The 17,105-nt window shown below is 37.7% G+C and overlaps 1 protein-coding gene across 4 annotated transcripts in view; it reads right to left on the minus strand.

Moving 5' to 3' along the window:
* thada (THADA armadillo repeat containing) overlaps positions 1–17,105 on the minus strand; it is a 251,417-nt gene that overhangs the window by 60,657 nt on the left and 173,655 nt on the right. For all 4 annotated transcript variants that reach the window (XM_061910918.1, XM_061910920.1, XM_061910919.1 and 1 more), the window contains one exon: positions 1,291–1,667. In XM_061910918.1, the coding sequence (XP_061766902.1) occupies positions 1,291–1,667 (377 nt within the window). The remainder of the gene's footprint in view (positions 1–1,290; positions 1,668–17,105) is intronic.

Consider the following 17,105-nt stretch of genomic DNA (forward strand, 5'->3'; position numbering starts at 1 on the left):
TGGGTAGGTAGTGAGTTCAAACCCCGGCCGAGTTATACCAAAGACTATAAAAATGGGAACCATTACCTCCCTGCTTGGCACTCAGCATCAAGGGTTGGAATTGGGGGTTAAATCTCCAAAAATGATTCCCGGGCGCTGTTGTCCACTGCTCCCCTCACCTCCCAAGGGGTGATCAAGGGTGATGGGTCAAATGCAGAGAACAATTTCGCCACACCTAGTGTGTGTGTGACAATTATTGGTACTTTAACTGTATTAGTCTTAGCAGATTTGGTAGAGTTCCTTTTTTAAATTTATTGGTTACCTCACAAAGACCGGGCGTTTAAGCATAGTTCACAAATGTTGTATAAGGTTGAGATAGGGCTGCCCTGTGGAATGTGACACTGGTGTTCTAGAAGATTTCTAGTTCATGGTAGGCTTAGGCCTTGGTAATTCCCGGTTTGTTCCTGAACATCAAAACTAATTTTCTTTCATTTGAGAAAACAGTATGGGTCTTCTTCCAGACCTTGTTATAGTCGTGACATCTCTAAATAATGTTTACAATTGTTGGAAACGATGATCCTGGAATTTGCAGTTTAGAAAGTAATTTACCAATTTCTGTAAATCTACAACTCTCCTTCTGAGCTCTTATTTTATTTTGCTAGGAACACTATGCACGATGTCAATCATGATGATTAATGAGATGTTAACATAGTTTGGCATTGTCAAAAAATATATAATTGAATCTTCAGTATCTTTAGACCTTAACCTCTCACAAAGGATAACATTCTCCATATCAAGTTTTTTACTCTTCCGTTTGGTTCAAAAACGGATAAACAGACAGAAGTCACTTAGCAAGTTTACGAACACATTGAAATACGACCTCTTGTCTTGGGACAGGAAAGGGACTATTTTTTCCCCCTCCAAAAGCTGTTAGTGTGGACGCCTCGCAAACCTCTCTAGAGTGTGCGTAAGTTTGAGACAATTCACGAGTCAACACACTGCCGGTGCGCTAGATGATTTCCTATGTGGCTGATTAATGTCTTACGCAAGCCTCAGTAGGATGGGTTTGGAAATTAAATAAATTTATCCAAAAGGATTTTTGGTTCAGTGTGAAACTGTTACGACCAGGAAATCAAAATGTTCAGTGCATTGTATAATGACAGTGCTGCAAGGATTTGAATAGATATCCATAATCAGCAATGAGTAGAGGATAATGTGCGTCCACACACAAATCTATAAGAGTGACTACCTCCAAAACATATGTAATACCAGGATGTTTTGTTTTTGTGTGTGTGGTGACTGTGGTCTCACCTTGGCCAGACACTGGGGGTGTGTTTCATGAAAAGTTAGGCATGTCAGGTTCAGCAGCGTGGTCTCATTTAGCCATGCAGGTGTCTTCTCCTGTTGTTCTTCCTTTTTCAGTCCCTTCAGGACACTGTCCAGAGCCAACTCCCTCACTTCATACAATGGGCATTTAAGCAAGCACTCCAGGAGCTTATTTGTAAGATGATGCCTTCCCCACAGCTCAGGGATCTCCACACTGGCACTGAGGGCTACCCTGGCAATGCTAAGCATGTACTGGGTGTTGCCGGGTTCCAGATTGGCTGTGGCTGTAGGGTTGTTGGTGACTAGGCTTGAGGTAAGTAGTATAGACAGAGTCTCTTGGCGGAGATTGTTGGCCTCAGAATCTGATAAACACAAAAATAACATTTTCAGTCCATACTGACAACTTAGAACATGAAGTTATTAGTTTATTATCTTCACCAAACATAAATGATTAAAAACAATATTTTATTTTTAAATTTTGATTGTTGTTTGGTTATTTGTTTCTTTTGTTAGCAGGATTAGGCAAAAACAAAGACAAAAGAAAACTATCACCATGGAAGTGAAAATTAGCATTTTAAAAAGCTTGAAGGGAGGAGCAGTGCCCACCAATATTGGCCACACTTTTGATTTCAACCGCCTGACTGTCATAACCACTATTAAGGATAAAGACAGTATTCTCAGCATGTTAAAGGATCTGCTCGCATGAAAGCGACAGTAATAACTAAGCAGTGTAGTGACAGCGCACCTCAGTGAGACTTACGTTGATTCAGGAGAAGGCTAAATAAATATTTTGTTCTTTTTCTTCTTTTACCTTCTCTACACAATAAGGAGGTTAGGTCTGAACACTTGTTCTTAAAGTTTTTGTTTGGGTTATTAGTTTGAGCGCAGAGGAATGAAAAAATTACTTTAATGATGATTTTCAAAAGATTTCGTAAAGTGAACCAAAAGCCAATAAATGTGGATTTTATAGTTTAGCTTAGCTTCAGTATTATCGGCTGATTCCTGCCTCTTTTTTTCTCCCTTTTTTGACTTATAGAATACAATCTTTATTGTTAGTTGTGTCCTGATACAAGTTTTCCCCTTCCGATATGATATCAATATTGCAGTCTTAAGGATTGACTGACACCGATATTGATCTAATATCAGTATGAATTGTACATAATTTTATTTTGTAATGTGGAATGCTAGACAAGGCTTCATCAAGAGAAATTACTCAAACAAAGAACAATAGCAGGTAGGAAAAACACTAAACTATTCATTAACCATTTGGAATGGATTGGAGTCTCCTGCTGTCTTTAGTTAAGTTGATAAAAGTGGCAACACTAATTCATAAAGTTAAGCTTACGAATGCAGCAAGTTGAATGATGCAGACACATTTGTTAATGGATACTTTCTAATATGCTTCTGCCTTGGATACTTTGTATCTTTGTATAAAATGCAACTATAATTATTCTACATTTGTTCATATTAACAAATGTTGCATTTTAGAAGTTTTCTTTGTGCCTGTATCGGACCAATATGTGATATCATTATTGTTCAGCATTTTGTTAAATTACCACTTTGCAGCGGGTTCAAAACTAAACTGATGATAAAAACCCGGCTGGCATATGTTACATAGTGTTGGTTAAGAAAACTTATTAAACAGATAAATAGGCCTTTTTCCAACAAAGTAACTTTTGCAGAAACTCTCATTTACAAGTTCCCCTTGTTTCTTACCAAAAATTACTAGGGTAGATGTAATTTTTCAGGAACTTTTCAGAGTTCCTGCCAGCTAGGTGTGACCTTTGGAAAGTTCCTGGAACCTTATCGGGCACGGGATTTAATGTCGAATGCTGATTGGTTGAACACTGTTGGGGGCGTTTCTACTTATTTATTTTCTAACTTATTTTTTGAACACGCAAGCGCCATAACAGAATGCTAGACGGCTTATTTTTTTACTTCCCATGTATTTCTGTAACAAAATACTTGATTATGGAGAGAAAGAAAAACAAAATTAACTTTCGACTTGCAGGAATTTTTGTGGGGCATCTGTGTGAGGAAGAACACTGATCAGTGGAACGATCTTGCAGTGTTTTTACTCAGCCTTAGTATTTAAACCTTATGCAGTTTATTGTTGTTTATTATTTTTGACCAATTAAATTTTGGTATGTGAAGCTATAAGAAGCGGACGGGCTCTTTTAAACATATTTACGCACGTATGAAGCCACACCCGAAACAATGACCTCAGCTGCTTACTACTCAGACTTTGTTCAACACGTGAAATAAAGGAGGCAGTAATATTAACTATTTACTTTATTACATGTTGTAAAAGTAGTCAGTAAAACTCCATTTGTGTAGTTAATAGCATCAACCCGAGTGAACAGAATGCTAACGCTAACAAGCAAACACTAAATGCCGATGTGTTCGTGTTGTTGGCGTGAGATAAACACTTACATTTATTATTATTACCTCGTCATGTCCGTTGTGTCCTGAGCAAGACACTTCACCCTTGCTCCTGATGGGTGCTGGTTAGCGCCTTGCATGGCAGCTCCCTCCATCACCGTGTGAATGTGTGTGTGATTGGGTAAATGTGGAAGTAGTGTCAAAGCGCTTTGAGTACCTTGAAGGTTGAAAAGCGCTATACAAGTAAAACCCATTTATTTATTTATCATTTATTTATATATTGTTTTTTACAACTGAATCACCTGACCCTCATGAAATCATCATTTACTGAGAGGACGACTTTCTGAACAAAATCCTTTTTGTAAACAACTCAGTACACTTTATTTTTTTTAAGTCATATCGTTTTGTATATTATCGCTTTGTAGTTCATTTACTTATGTTTTAGTAAAATAACTCTGACCTAAAATTGTATGTTTGTTTACATGATATCAGTGTAGGATTAAACTATACCACTCCTCCATGTGTGATTAGCCTGATTGGTATAAACTACCCTGAACTGTGAAATGCGGTGGAAACCCAAACCATACACTTCTACAGGAACCCATAGTTCCAATTCCTGAACTTTTGGTGGACAAGGGCCTTATGTTTATATTTTTACAATTGGTAGGTAAACTTTGCTGTTTGGCCTGAAAATCATGACCTATGGCTGTCTCACGCAAATGCACATGTCCATTGTGCGTGTTTATACACAAAAGAGGCGTTGGTGAGCGAAATGATTTAGAAATGGATGCTATGGTTGCTTTTGAACAGGTGAGAGAAATCAAAGGCTTCTTCAAACACTGCTTTTGTAGCACATTGTTATCCGTTTGTTGTGTGCGTGTTTTAGTGGTGAGTACGGTACATGGTCCAATCAGGAAAAGAGCCATTATGCTTGCGCCTTGTTGAAACGCGATCACGCTTTATGCAGCAGCAGGTTTATGTGCTCATACGTTACCTGTAGTCCAGTGACGTGCTGTCAAAAGGAGGCAAATGAGGCAGTGCCTCAACTTTTTTTTTTTGATTGATTGATACTTTTATTAGTAGATTGTACAGTTCAGTACATATTCCGTACAATTGACCACTAAATGGTAACACCCGAATAAGTTTTTAAACTTGTTTAAGTCGGGATCCACGTTAATCAATTCATATCATGGCTTAACCATGAGATGTTCCAAAACAAAGTAATAAAATAAAATAGGTTTGAATATTTCTCTTTTGGTTTATGCTTTCAATGTGATTTTGGTGTGGTTCCTGTATATTTTTGTTAATTTTCATGTTCAAAAATCGCAGAAATTCCATGTTTCCTATTTAAAACAATGCAGCAGATGAGAAGTGAGGCAGACACAGGTGGTGCCTCCACAGCTACACAGTGTGTATTGGGCGTGCGTCCGAGGGGGCGCATTCTTGTTGCCACGTGGAAAAGGCAGGTCTTAAGGCAGAAAGTACCTCTGCCTCGAGGTTGGGGTCGATATATTGTCAACTTGCAGTTCAATGCCTCAGCAGTACTCTGATTCGCCACGCTGGGACAAATGGGGGCGCTCAAGCTAGCAGACACAGGTCTCTCCAGCGGAAGCCAGCGTTTTTTTCTTTTCTTTTTTTTTTTTACTGTATTTATAACAAACATGGCATTTTTATTAGAGTTAGCCATCATTTGTGGGTGTTTTTTTTGTCAGGTGCAAAAATATTGTTTAATTTCTTGGTATGAAATTGAATTAAATGAATGTTTCTGTCAATAGGGAGGATTATATACTGTATCCAAGATTAAATACTTCTCTAAACTGGACTTTAAGACAAAATGAATGCAATCATACAAAGTACGTTTTCATGGTGGATAGCAATTGCTGCTTAAGATACAAATACAGAAAGGTAATATACACTCACAATACTTGATTTATTTTGTTAAAAGCAAATGGGACCAAAAAGTATTTAACAACAACTTTATCAAATAGTTTTTGGACCCATTTATCATATCATATCATTTCATTATGATAATGTTTTTATGAAAGCGAAAACCTCCCTTTTTTCCTGTAACTCCAATGCGCAACCTAAATCAACAATGACTAGAGCTGAACATATGAATTTAAGTTAAAAAAAAAGAAGAAAAAAAAGTATGTATGCCTCACCTGGTGTTTAGTTCACCGCACATCACTGCTGTAGTCATAGTTTTCTATTTGAAGATAGGTACATTTTGTCATTACCACTAGTGTGCTCTATATATTTTGCAACTCACACAGAATAGAGTTTATAAAAATGTTCTCCAGAGCAAATGTCCTCTGAATATAGTCCACCAACTATAAAGACTAAATAAACACACACATCACTTTGCGAAGCAAACAAATGCAGCCAACAAGCCAGACTAAAGAAGACCGTGTTCTCTTTGTTTGTTTTGTCTTCATAGGAAATGTGTCAGTGTCTGTAAATGGACATGGCTTTGCTAACCCAGCCACCTGTGAATGTACACCCTTGGGGATTGGTGGTACACAAACACACCAATATAGTGTACAATCCCAAGTGCTTTTTCTGAAATGCAAGTAAAAGTTTGAGGCATGGCATCAATAAAGTAACTTGATGCTGTTCAAAAGCTTAACTCCTCCCAACAGTAATGCGCTAATACTCCAAGGAGATCTTGCTTTGACAGTCAAGTCTTGGCACCATTATTTTATTAGCTTTGCACATATTAGTTATTTGAGTATTAGTTTATGTTGTATTCAATTTTTAATTGTTATTGTTTACATTGTACAAAGAGTGCACAGTCTACCAAGTCAAATTCCTTGCGTATTAAACATACAGTACCTGGCCAATAAAGCTGATTCTGACTCTGATGTACAGTATGTAGACACAAGGAACTATATGTAACTCTATCTGGCCCTGCAGCAAGTCCAAATGCTGCCTGACAAAAGAGCGGGAAATACAGCATTCCTGCAGAGTTTACTGTGGAGACAGGCCGAGTTACAATGGAACCTGATCCTCTAAGGGGGGTACAGGGCAAAACAGGCATAGCCTAATGGTTATAATGGTGGGAATGAGCACAGTAATGACACCGTTGATGAAGGTAGGATAGAGAGGAGTATGACAGAGGAAGATCGTTGGAAATATTGATAATAAAGACTGTCAGCTTGTAGTCACATTTCACACATTTATGTTTTAATGCAATTCTACAGTCATGACTGAAATATTAAAAGGATACACCAGGACTATGTACAAACCCTGTTTCCATATGAGTTGGGAAATTGTGTTGGATGTACATAAAAACGGAATACAGAGATTTGCAAATCCTTTTCAACCCATATTCAGTTGAATATGCTACAAAGACAACATATTTGATGTTCAAACTGATAGACATTTTTTTTGTGTGCAAATAATCATTAACTTTAGAATTTGATGCCAGCAACACGTGACAAAGACGTTGGGAAAGGTGGCAACACATACTGATTAAGTTGAGGAATAATCATCAAACACTGATTTGGAACATCCCACAGGTGTGCAGGCTAATTGGGAACAGGTGGGTGCCATGATTGGGTATAAAAAAAAGATTCCCAAAAAACGCTCAGTCTTTCACAAGAAAGGATGGGGCGAGGTACACCCCTTTGTCCAAAACTACGTAAGCAAATAGTCAAAAAGTTTAAGAACAATGTTTCTCAAAGTGCAAGTGCAAGAAATTTAGGGATTTCAACATCTACGGTCCATAATATCATCAAAAGGTTCAGAGAATCTGGAGAAATCACTCCATGTAAGCGGCATGGCCGGAAACCAACATTGAATGACCGTGACCTTCGATCCCTCAGAAGGCACTGTATTAAAAATCGACATCAATCTCTAAAGCAGGGGTCTCAAACTAAATTTACCTGGGGGCCACTGGATGCAGAAACTGGGTGAGGCTGGGCCGCAAGAAAAGATTTCTTAAAAAATTTAACATGCACTTTTTAATGAATTCACCTTCTATGATTGGCTTTCCCGCCCTAGCTAGGGTGGGAAAGCCAACCCTCACGACTCCTGAATTTCAGTGCACCTCCCGACAATCTACTGGTGCAACCATTTTCCCTAATTTGTCCCAATTTTCACCCGGCCGACATTATTAAGGGCTGCCGTGACTGCACTGCCTTTAACGTCCTCTACAACAGTGGTTCTCAACCTTTTTTCAGTGATGTACCCCATGTGAACATTTTTTAAATTCAAGTATCCCCTAATCAGGGGCAAAATATTGCTCATTTGTAGTGGTATTTCTTGAACTATTTGGAAAAAAAGATATAAAAATAACTAAAAAACTTGTTGAAAAATAAACAAGTGATTCAATTATAAATAAAGATTTCTACACATAGAAGTAATCATCAACTTAAAGTGCCCACTTTGGGGATTGTAATAAAGATCCATCTGGATTCATTAACTTCATTTTAAACATTTCCTCACAAAAATATGAAATCTTTAACATCAATATTTATGGAACATGTCCACAAAAAATCTAGCTGTCAACACTGAATATTGCATCGTTGCATTTCTTTTCACAGTTTGTGAACTTACAATCATAGTTTGTTGAAGTGTTGTCCAATAAATATGTTTTTTAGAATGTTTTTGATAAATCTCACTTAACCCTTGGCATACCTTCACGTAGCGTACCATCTATAAGAGAACTAGTGCTTTACAACTCGTCATTGCGCACATAACACAACTAAAGTGTCAACTCTAAATCATGTTGTGCGAGACTTGTGCAGAACAACGTTGGTGGCTGCAAGACGTACTTACTCAACAGCCATACAGGTCACACTGAGGGTGGCCATATAAACAACTTTAACACTGTTACAAATTTGCGCCACACTTTGAACCCACACCAAACAAGAATGACAAACACATTTTGGGAGAACATCCGCACCCTAACACAACTTAAACACAAGAGAACAAATACCTAGAACACCTTGCAGCCCAAACTCTCCCGGGCTACGATATACACAACCTCAACCGACGCAAGTAGGGAGGGTGGGGGTGGGGGGGGTTGGTGGTAGCGTGGGTGTGTGTTTTATAGCCCGGAAGAATCAGAGCTGCATGGGATTGTGGGTATTTGTTCTGTTGAGTTTATGTTGTATTACAGTGCGGATGTTCTCCTGAAATGTGTTTGTCATTCTTGTTTGGTGTGGGTTCACAGTCTAGCACATATTTGTAACAGTGTTAAAGTTTTTTTTACGGCCACCCCAGAGTGACTTGTGTAGCTGATGATCAAATATGTCTTGCAACATCACACATGTGTACTACTCAGCCAAATGTAATAATCAAATAGGCTTGCACGCTGTCTGTACAGGATTCAGAGGGCGTTAGGAACAGTGTTATTGCGGCACCCCCTGAGTATTGTTTATTGGGTAAAAATCGGCAGGGAGTACCAGAGAATGGATACCCTTATATTAAGGGGGACTCCTGTGAAAATTGGGAACGTTGGGAAGTATGGCGCTGTCAAGTTCCGTTCATATTAAACACGCGGGCCGCACATACATTAAATTGTCGTATCAAAGTGCGGGGCGCAAAATAACGTCTCGTGGGCCGCAATTGGCCTGCGGGCCGCATGTTTGAGACCCCTGCTCTAAACGATATCACCGCATGGGCTCAGGAACACTTCAGAAAACCACTGTCACTAAATACAGTTCGTCACTATATCTGTAAGTGCAAGTTAAAGCTCTACTATGCAAAGCAAAAGCCATTTATCAACAATATCCAGAAACGCCGCTGGCTTCTCTGGGCCCAAGATCATCTAAGATGGACTGATATAAAGTGGAAAAGTGTTCTGTGGTCTGACAAGTTCACATTTGAAATTGTTTTTGGAAATATTCGACATCCTGTCATCCACACCAAAGGGGAAGCGAACCATCCAGACTGTTATCGACGCAAAGTTCAAAAGCCAGCATCTGTGATGGTATGGGGGTGCATTAGTGCCCAAGGCATGGGTAACTTACACATCTGTGAAGGCACCATTAATGCTAAAAGGTACATACAGGTTTTGGAACAACATATGCTGCCATCTAAGCGCCGTCTTTTTCATGGACGCCCCTGCTTATTTCTGCAAGACAATGCCAAGCCACATTCAGCACGTGTTAAAACAGCGTGAATTCGTAAAAAAAGAGTGCGGGTACTTTCCTGGCCCGCCTGCAGTCCAGACCTGTCTCCCATCGAAAATGTGTTGCGCATTATGAAGCGTAAAATACGACAGCGGAGACCCCGTACTGTTGAACGACTGAAGCTCTACATAAAACAAGAATGGGAAAAAATTCCACTTTCAAAGCTTCAAGAATTTGTTTCCTCAGTTCCCAAACGTTTATTGAGTGTTGTTAAAAGAAAAGGTGATGTAACACAGTGGTGAACATGCCCTTTCCCAACTACTTTGGCACGTGTTGCAGCCATGAAATTCTAAATTAATTCAGTTCCCAAACGTTTATTGAGTGTTGTTAAAAGAAAAGGTAATGTAACACAGTGGTGAACATGCCCTTTCCCAACTACTTTGGCACGTGTTGCAGCCATGAAATTGTAAATTAATTATTATTTGCAAAAAATAAAATAAGGTTAATGAGTTTGAACATCAAATATGTTGTCTTTGTAGTGCATTAAACTGAATATTGGTTGAAAATGATTTACAAATCATTGTATTCCGTTTATATTTACATCTAACACAATTTCCCAACTCATATGGAAACGGGGTTTGTAATTGCAGTATATTACAATGAAGTCCATACCAAAAAACAGTAGTACTTATTCTGGATGCTGGTTTTTAAAAATGCAGTTCAAGAAGCAAGGAGAAATTCCACCAGTTTAGAGTGGTGTATTATTTTAAAATAATTCAAATTTGTTCATTCAATTCTGGTTATAAAATCACTGAAGATGTATATTGTGTGATCATTCCACAATTGAAAACAAATGGTTCAAATAAGTAATCAAAAGGGGATCTATGATGATATCCTCTTTTCGAACTTATACATTTTATTATATTATAGCATACTCCTGTAAAATATTGTCAAAGCGTGAAATCATACATTTAGGGGTGAGTTTCCATGCAGTTTTGGATGCCTCTGAACGCTGTGTTTTGCAGTCTTTTTTTAAACATGGGATACTGTGTGTTGTAACAAATTGGACGACATACTCATTTGGACATTGTAGTTTCTGTTGTCAGCCAGTCTCCTTCCACTGTCCTGAGCTGAGACAGCTGCTTTCCAATGAGAATGTGTATGTTTAAATATTTATTAATTCTTAATTCATCATCTATTATGGTGATGCATTTATTTTTTGCTGAATCTTGGTTGACTCACAGTAAAGGAACAGATAAGTCACAACTTCCTAACGTGTGAAATTACTAATAATACTGACACAGTGTGTACATTATAGGGTAATGGAGAAAAAGAGGTCATTGATCTAATCACGTCATCTTTGCAAGCAAGTTGATACGTGTGCCAGATGTAATGACATTCCTTCATGGGATTCCTGAGATATCATGTTCACAGGAATGGGCGGGACAGACGGACAACATAAGAACATGAGACCCTTATTGCAGCCGGCGCAAATGCATGGTGTTTATACTAAATTAACACATTGATGTGAATGATGAAACCATCTGCACTGCAGAATGACTTAAAATCCCTGAAATGTTTAAGTAGTGTTCCTATAGGTTGTATTTCGTCATGTGACTTTTTCTGATCTGTTTCCTGACTGGTGAACAAAGTGGTGGTCACTTAAACCAATTTGGCTACCGTGCAGTAAACATGCAGCAAACAGTGTGCAAACTATCTGAGTAGCAATGGGCCTAGAGCTTACCGCTAAATGCAGATTCAAGCAAAAATATCAAAATTATGCAAAATAATTGATCACTTATACGTCATCAAGTAAAGATTTGTTGAGTGATTATTATTATTCTGTGGCCGCTTTCCCAAACATGTGAAACTATCTGGCAAAACATATGAAAGCTTAGAAAAGCACAGAGGCCTACAATTTCTTTGTGGGTAGCTGGGTCAAGGAAATTAGTATCAATGCTCTCCCGGATAAATAGTGCATTGTTTTTGCTTGGGTAAGGTTGCATTTTACGATTTAAGTTTGTGTCTTACAAGGACGAGTTCTTGTAAACAAACTCCAAGTATCACTTGATAGCCTTGATGTTTTTCATTTTCCCATTATGTCAACCACTCATAAAAGATACTCGGAAACACCACTGAAAACCTAGCTGGTAGTGAAAGAAGTGATCCCATTTCACTGTAAGTTTTGGCCATGTTGCATTGTTGTTTTTATTGCAATTGTCATGAGTATGCATTTCATGGAATTCAACACAAACAATATCAAAATAATACTTAAATGGTAAATACTAAATGTTAAAAGTACAGAATATCAAAGAAACCTTTAACGAATTGATTACTGCAAATTTGTGCGTTTCTCGTCGTCGTTTGAGAACATTTTGCACTCTTTCGCCCTTCTTGATTACTTTTCAAGGAACTCTGAGAAAACTTTTATACTTTTTGCGATTTGAATAGTTCCAATGGCATAAAGCAACACCATCAAAGGTCATTTTTCTAAGAAAAAGGCAAAATGCCGCCAAGTACACATTGACAACAGCCGGTCACTTGACCACCACTTCGAGTCTAGCATATTTTATGATTCGGATGTGACATCAGGTGAATACAACATAGCAAGCACAAGGAAACTTTGATTTACAAACTTGATTGGTTCCTGAAGATGGTTCGTAAATCGAAAAAGTTCGTATAGTGAAACAGAGTTCCCGATAAAAAACAATGTAAACATGGTTGGTTCTGGCTTCAACTAAAGTCCCTGTTTTAAAAAAAACAAATAACACTGCAATACACACCCGCGCATACGCACGCATGTACTCACACACATCTAAACATATATACATACATATTACAGTACATACATACAGTACATACAGTATTTACATACAGGTATATACATATATATATATACAGTATATATATATATATATATATATATATATATATATATATATATATACACATTTATACATATACAAACATAATATATAGATACACAAATATAAACACACGTAAGTACACACATCTATAAATACATATATTTACATAAATATATACAATTATATGCAAATATATATATATATATATATACATATATGTATATATACACACACACATATATATATATATATCCATACATAAGTATATAACAAGTAAAATAATAGGAATAACAATACATTTAAATAACAATAGCAATTGAAAAAACAATAACATTACGTTTTTATCCTATTTTACCGCCATAGAAAGTGTGCTTTTTGTGTAAAATACAATTGAATAAAATGCCAGTATTTTAAGTCAAATCATAGTAATTGTGTTATTGTATCAATAAGTGCTTTAAGTACATTATGCTTGTACAAGGTATTTTTTTTGCAACCTTTTTTTTGTAAGCGCAGTTAGACCGAATGTGTCGGGCTATTATTCTGAATGGGGAAAGTGTGCTGTTGTTTTCAGCTTGATGAGTAAAGAGGTGAGTGACTAAATGCTGTTAAAAAAAACAAAAAAAAAACAGAGCACCTCTCAGGTTGTGTCTTCTGTTTGCACATTGATGTTACATCGATGATGTTGTTTGCAACAACACAAGCAAATGAGATGTGTTGGGCAGTGCCGGGCCGTGCGTTTCCCACCGAGGCGTTCAGTGATGTCCGACTTCAATGATTACCTCTCAAAATACAATTAATTATGCCACCACATGGCAATTGCTGCAGAAATACTATACAGAAACACATTTACGCACTACTGGTTATTGTACAAAACGGGCTATTTTCTGGCGCATTTAAAAATCAATAAACTTGCAACAGAAATTAAAACACTTATGTGGCACTGTCAAAATTAAAATAGCAAAAAACATATTAAACGTGAAAAATAAAGAAATAAAAATATTTGAACTCACAATTTGTAGAACCCATTCAGTGCTGTATATGCCAGTGGTACTGCCTGTAGTCGGTTAATTCGAGTGGAAGTGGCAGGCATTTCCCCATTTCATCGCCGCGACAGCTAAGCCAGCTTCCGGCGTTGGCTGACATTGTCTCACAAGATGTAGTTTCTCTTTAAATATCCTTCTTGAAAATGTCCTTGCAATTATATATCTGCTACCTAATCAACATTTTGTTCTCTTTTTTTGTGGATTAAAAAAATTAGCATTAGTTATTTCTCTGCCGGTATGAGTTTGGCGCAACACTTCTGGCTTTAGTAAATTGCAACTTGTGATTATCCAATCGCAGGATGCGTAATTGTCACTTTCAACAGGAGGCCGGCTAGAAGGCCTTACTGACAAACAACTTGTGATCTGATTGGCTATCGCAATTATCTATCAACCGTATGGGCCTGTTCACTTACAGTGCACAGACGCCCGCATTGTTTATTTTTAATGCCCCGGGCAGATTTGGTACAGCATGGCAACATAAATTAGCTGAATTTTGATTGTATGAAAACTCTAACCTAAAAACAACAGCACTGGAAGGACCACATAGTATGACATGAAGAAAATATGAATATTTTAGATATTTAGGGAAATTAAATAAATAATTACTTTTAACTTTAATTATGGTCATGATTTCTGGTTATGTTAGGCCAGCAGAGAAGACCTTGCTGGCCCAGACGGCCCAACACTGGTGTTGAGGATGTATGGATTGTTCAAGATTTACTTTGTTCGTTTAGTCACTGTTTCAAGTAGCTGTGTCGTCATTGTTTTAGTTCAGCATAAATGAGCGCTACCGGACACATTTACCAAACAAATGTTCCTTCTCCTCACAATGATATTTGTAAATCGTAAAGTTTTACTGTATAGAATTTCACTATAGCTAATTGTTGACAGAACTACTTTGAATGCTGTGTGTTATACCGTGCATTAGCATGAGTATTATCATTGGTGTGGATGTATGTGATGCATACAAACATTATGGATTGACGAAAAGTCGTTAAACGCATAAAGGAAAGGTGTAAGAGTGTATGAACCTTTCCATGTGTGGAAGTGTGGATCAGTAAACTTTGTGGGTCTCTGCAGTTTAGTCTGCAGCCCTGTAAAATTTGGCAGTAAAGGCTCTGCAGTGTCAAGCTACAACCTTGGCTAGACTTGCGCACGTGCGCTTGCACGCCAACACACAGCTGGAGTTCACATCAACTTCCACTATCATTAGCCAAACTGTGAAAAACAAACTCCAGACATTACGTGTGTGTGTGTGTGTGTGTGTGTGTGTGTGTGTGTGTGTGTATGTGTGCATGTAGTGGCTTTCAAGGGAAATAAACAGCAAGCTAAATACAAACCCCGTTTCCATATGAGTTGGGAAATTGTGTTCGATGTAAATATAAACGGAATACAATGATTTGCAAATCCTTTTCAACCCATAATCAATTGAATGCACTATAAAAACAGGATATTTGATGTTCAAACTCATAAACTTTTTTTTTGCAAATAATAATTAACTTAGAATTTCATGGCTGCAACACGTGCCAAAGTAGTTGGGTAAGGGCATGTTCACCACTGTGTTCCATCACCTTTTCTTTTAATAAAACTCAACAAGCGTTTGGGAACTGAGGAAACTAATTGTTGAAGCTTTGAAAGTGGAATTCTTTTACATTCTTGTTTTATGTAGAGCAGGGGCGCTCACACTTTTTCTGCAGGTGAGCTACTTTTCAATTGACCAAGTCGAGGAGATCTACCTCATTCCTATTTATAATTTATATTTATTTATTGATGAAAGAGACATTTTTGTTAACAAGTTAATGGTGTTTAATGATAATACAAGCATGTTTAACACACATAGATTCCTTTCTTTCATGAAGACAAGAATATAAGTTGGTGTATTTGATTCTGATGACTTGCATTGATTGGAATTAGACAGTGGTGCTGATAACGTCCGCATTTTCAAATGGAGGAAAAAAAAAGTCCTCCTTTCTGTCCAATACCACATGAAAGTGGTTGGATTTGGCGTCTCATTTTTCCAACTTGCATACTCGTTTTTAAACACTTTGTTATGAGAGTAGCATATGTGTGTGGCCCTCTAATGTCTGGCAGCAGGTGAGTGACGTCAGTGAGTGTGCGGGTGGGCAAGCAAGTGAGAAAGCGGTCGCTGAGGGCGGGGGAGAAATACATTGGCATCAAACTCCGTAGCTTGCTAGCTTGTGCACGCTAGCTTTCTGAGACTCTTATTTTGTTAGCACAGGCAGGATGAAACAGGTCTTTTATGATGAAGAAAGGGACTGTGCAGTCGGTCTTTAGAGTTTTGACAGTAGGTATGGAGTCTCTAGAAATAAAATGTGTTTCTCTGCGTCCGCCCTGTTAGTGATTTTTTTCTTAAATATGAGCTTGCAGCAGCCAGCCTCATCTCACAAGATCCTCGGGTGCCGAGAATGTCAAACAACTGACGAAAGTGAAGTCTTGGTATGATTGATGATTGCTCATTTTTATGTATATTTTTTAATGCCTGGCTTGAGATCGACTGACACACCCTCCGAGATCGACCAGTCGATCGCGATCGACGTAATGCCCACCCCTGATGTAGAGCTTCGGTCGTTCAACAGTCCGGGGTCCCAAAAACAAAAAAAACAGAAAAACACTATTACAAATACATATATACAAATCATAGTGGAACCAATAAATCCCCCATGAAGTCCTTAAAATTTGAATTTACCAACATTTTTGGGGAAAAAAGCACAACCTACACAAAATACCAGTGGAGAAAACATTGTCATGTCGGACATCATATGATTACTGAGCATATGTGCGAAGCTTGAGCTCTGTACTAATCTTTGGATTAACGCCACTAGTATGAGCTATTTTATATATTGAACTGTATTCGTTGACACAATTATCAACAAATAGTTAATCAACGTTTATTTGGTCAAATTAGAAAAATAAAAATGACACCAAAAAATTTCCAATCATAACTAAGGATGAACGGTACAATTTTCCCAAGCCGATACCGATAGATACAGTAGATTCCAGGGTCTCAAGACCAATACTGGTAACTGATTATAACTATTATTTCTACAATTTCTATTTAGCTGTAGTTTGTGCACACCTTTCTTAATAGCCGTCTTTGAGCATCTTCTTTTGCAATGAAGGCGCCTTCGTAAAACTTTATAATAACCTGATAGTTCTCTGTCCAATATTTATCATGCACCCCTTAGTCATAACCAGTTTCACAGGTTGGATACGTTTTTTTAACCGGAGAGTGATGTTTTCGTCAAACACAGAACATACATTAAGATTATGAAATATGCACTGTGTAATTATTCTTGAGTAGAGGCTTGTGTTACACAGATGGCGCTGTTAACATTTGAGTGGCTGGTGCAGATTTATGGCAATGAAAGTATATTCAAATTCAGCAAGAGAAAGTAGCCAAGTGTGGGAAA

This window comes from Nerophis ophidion, linkage group LG09, assembly GCF_033978795.1.
Source record: "Nerophis ophidion isolate RoL-2023_Sa linkage group LG09, RoL_Noph_v1.0, whole genome shotgun sequence".
NCBI lineage: Eukaryota > Metazoa > Chordata > Actinopteri > Syngnathiformes > Syngnathidae > Nerophis > Nerophis ophidion.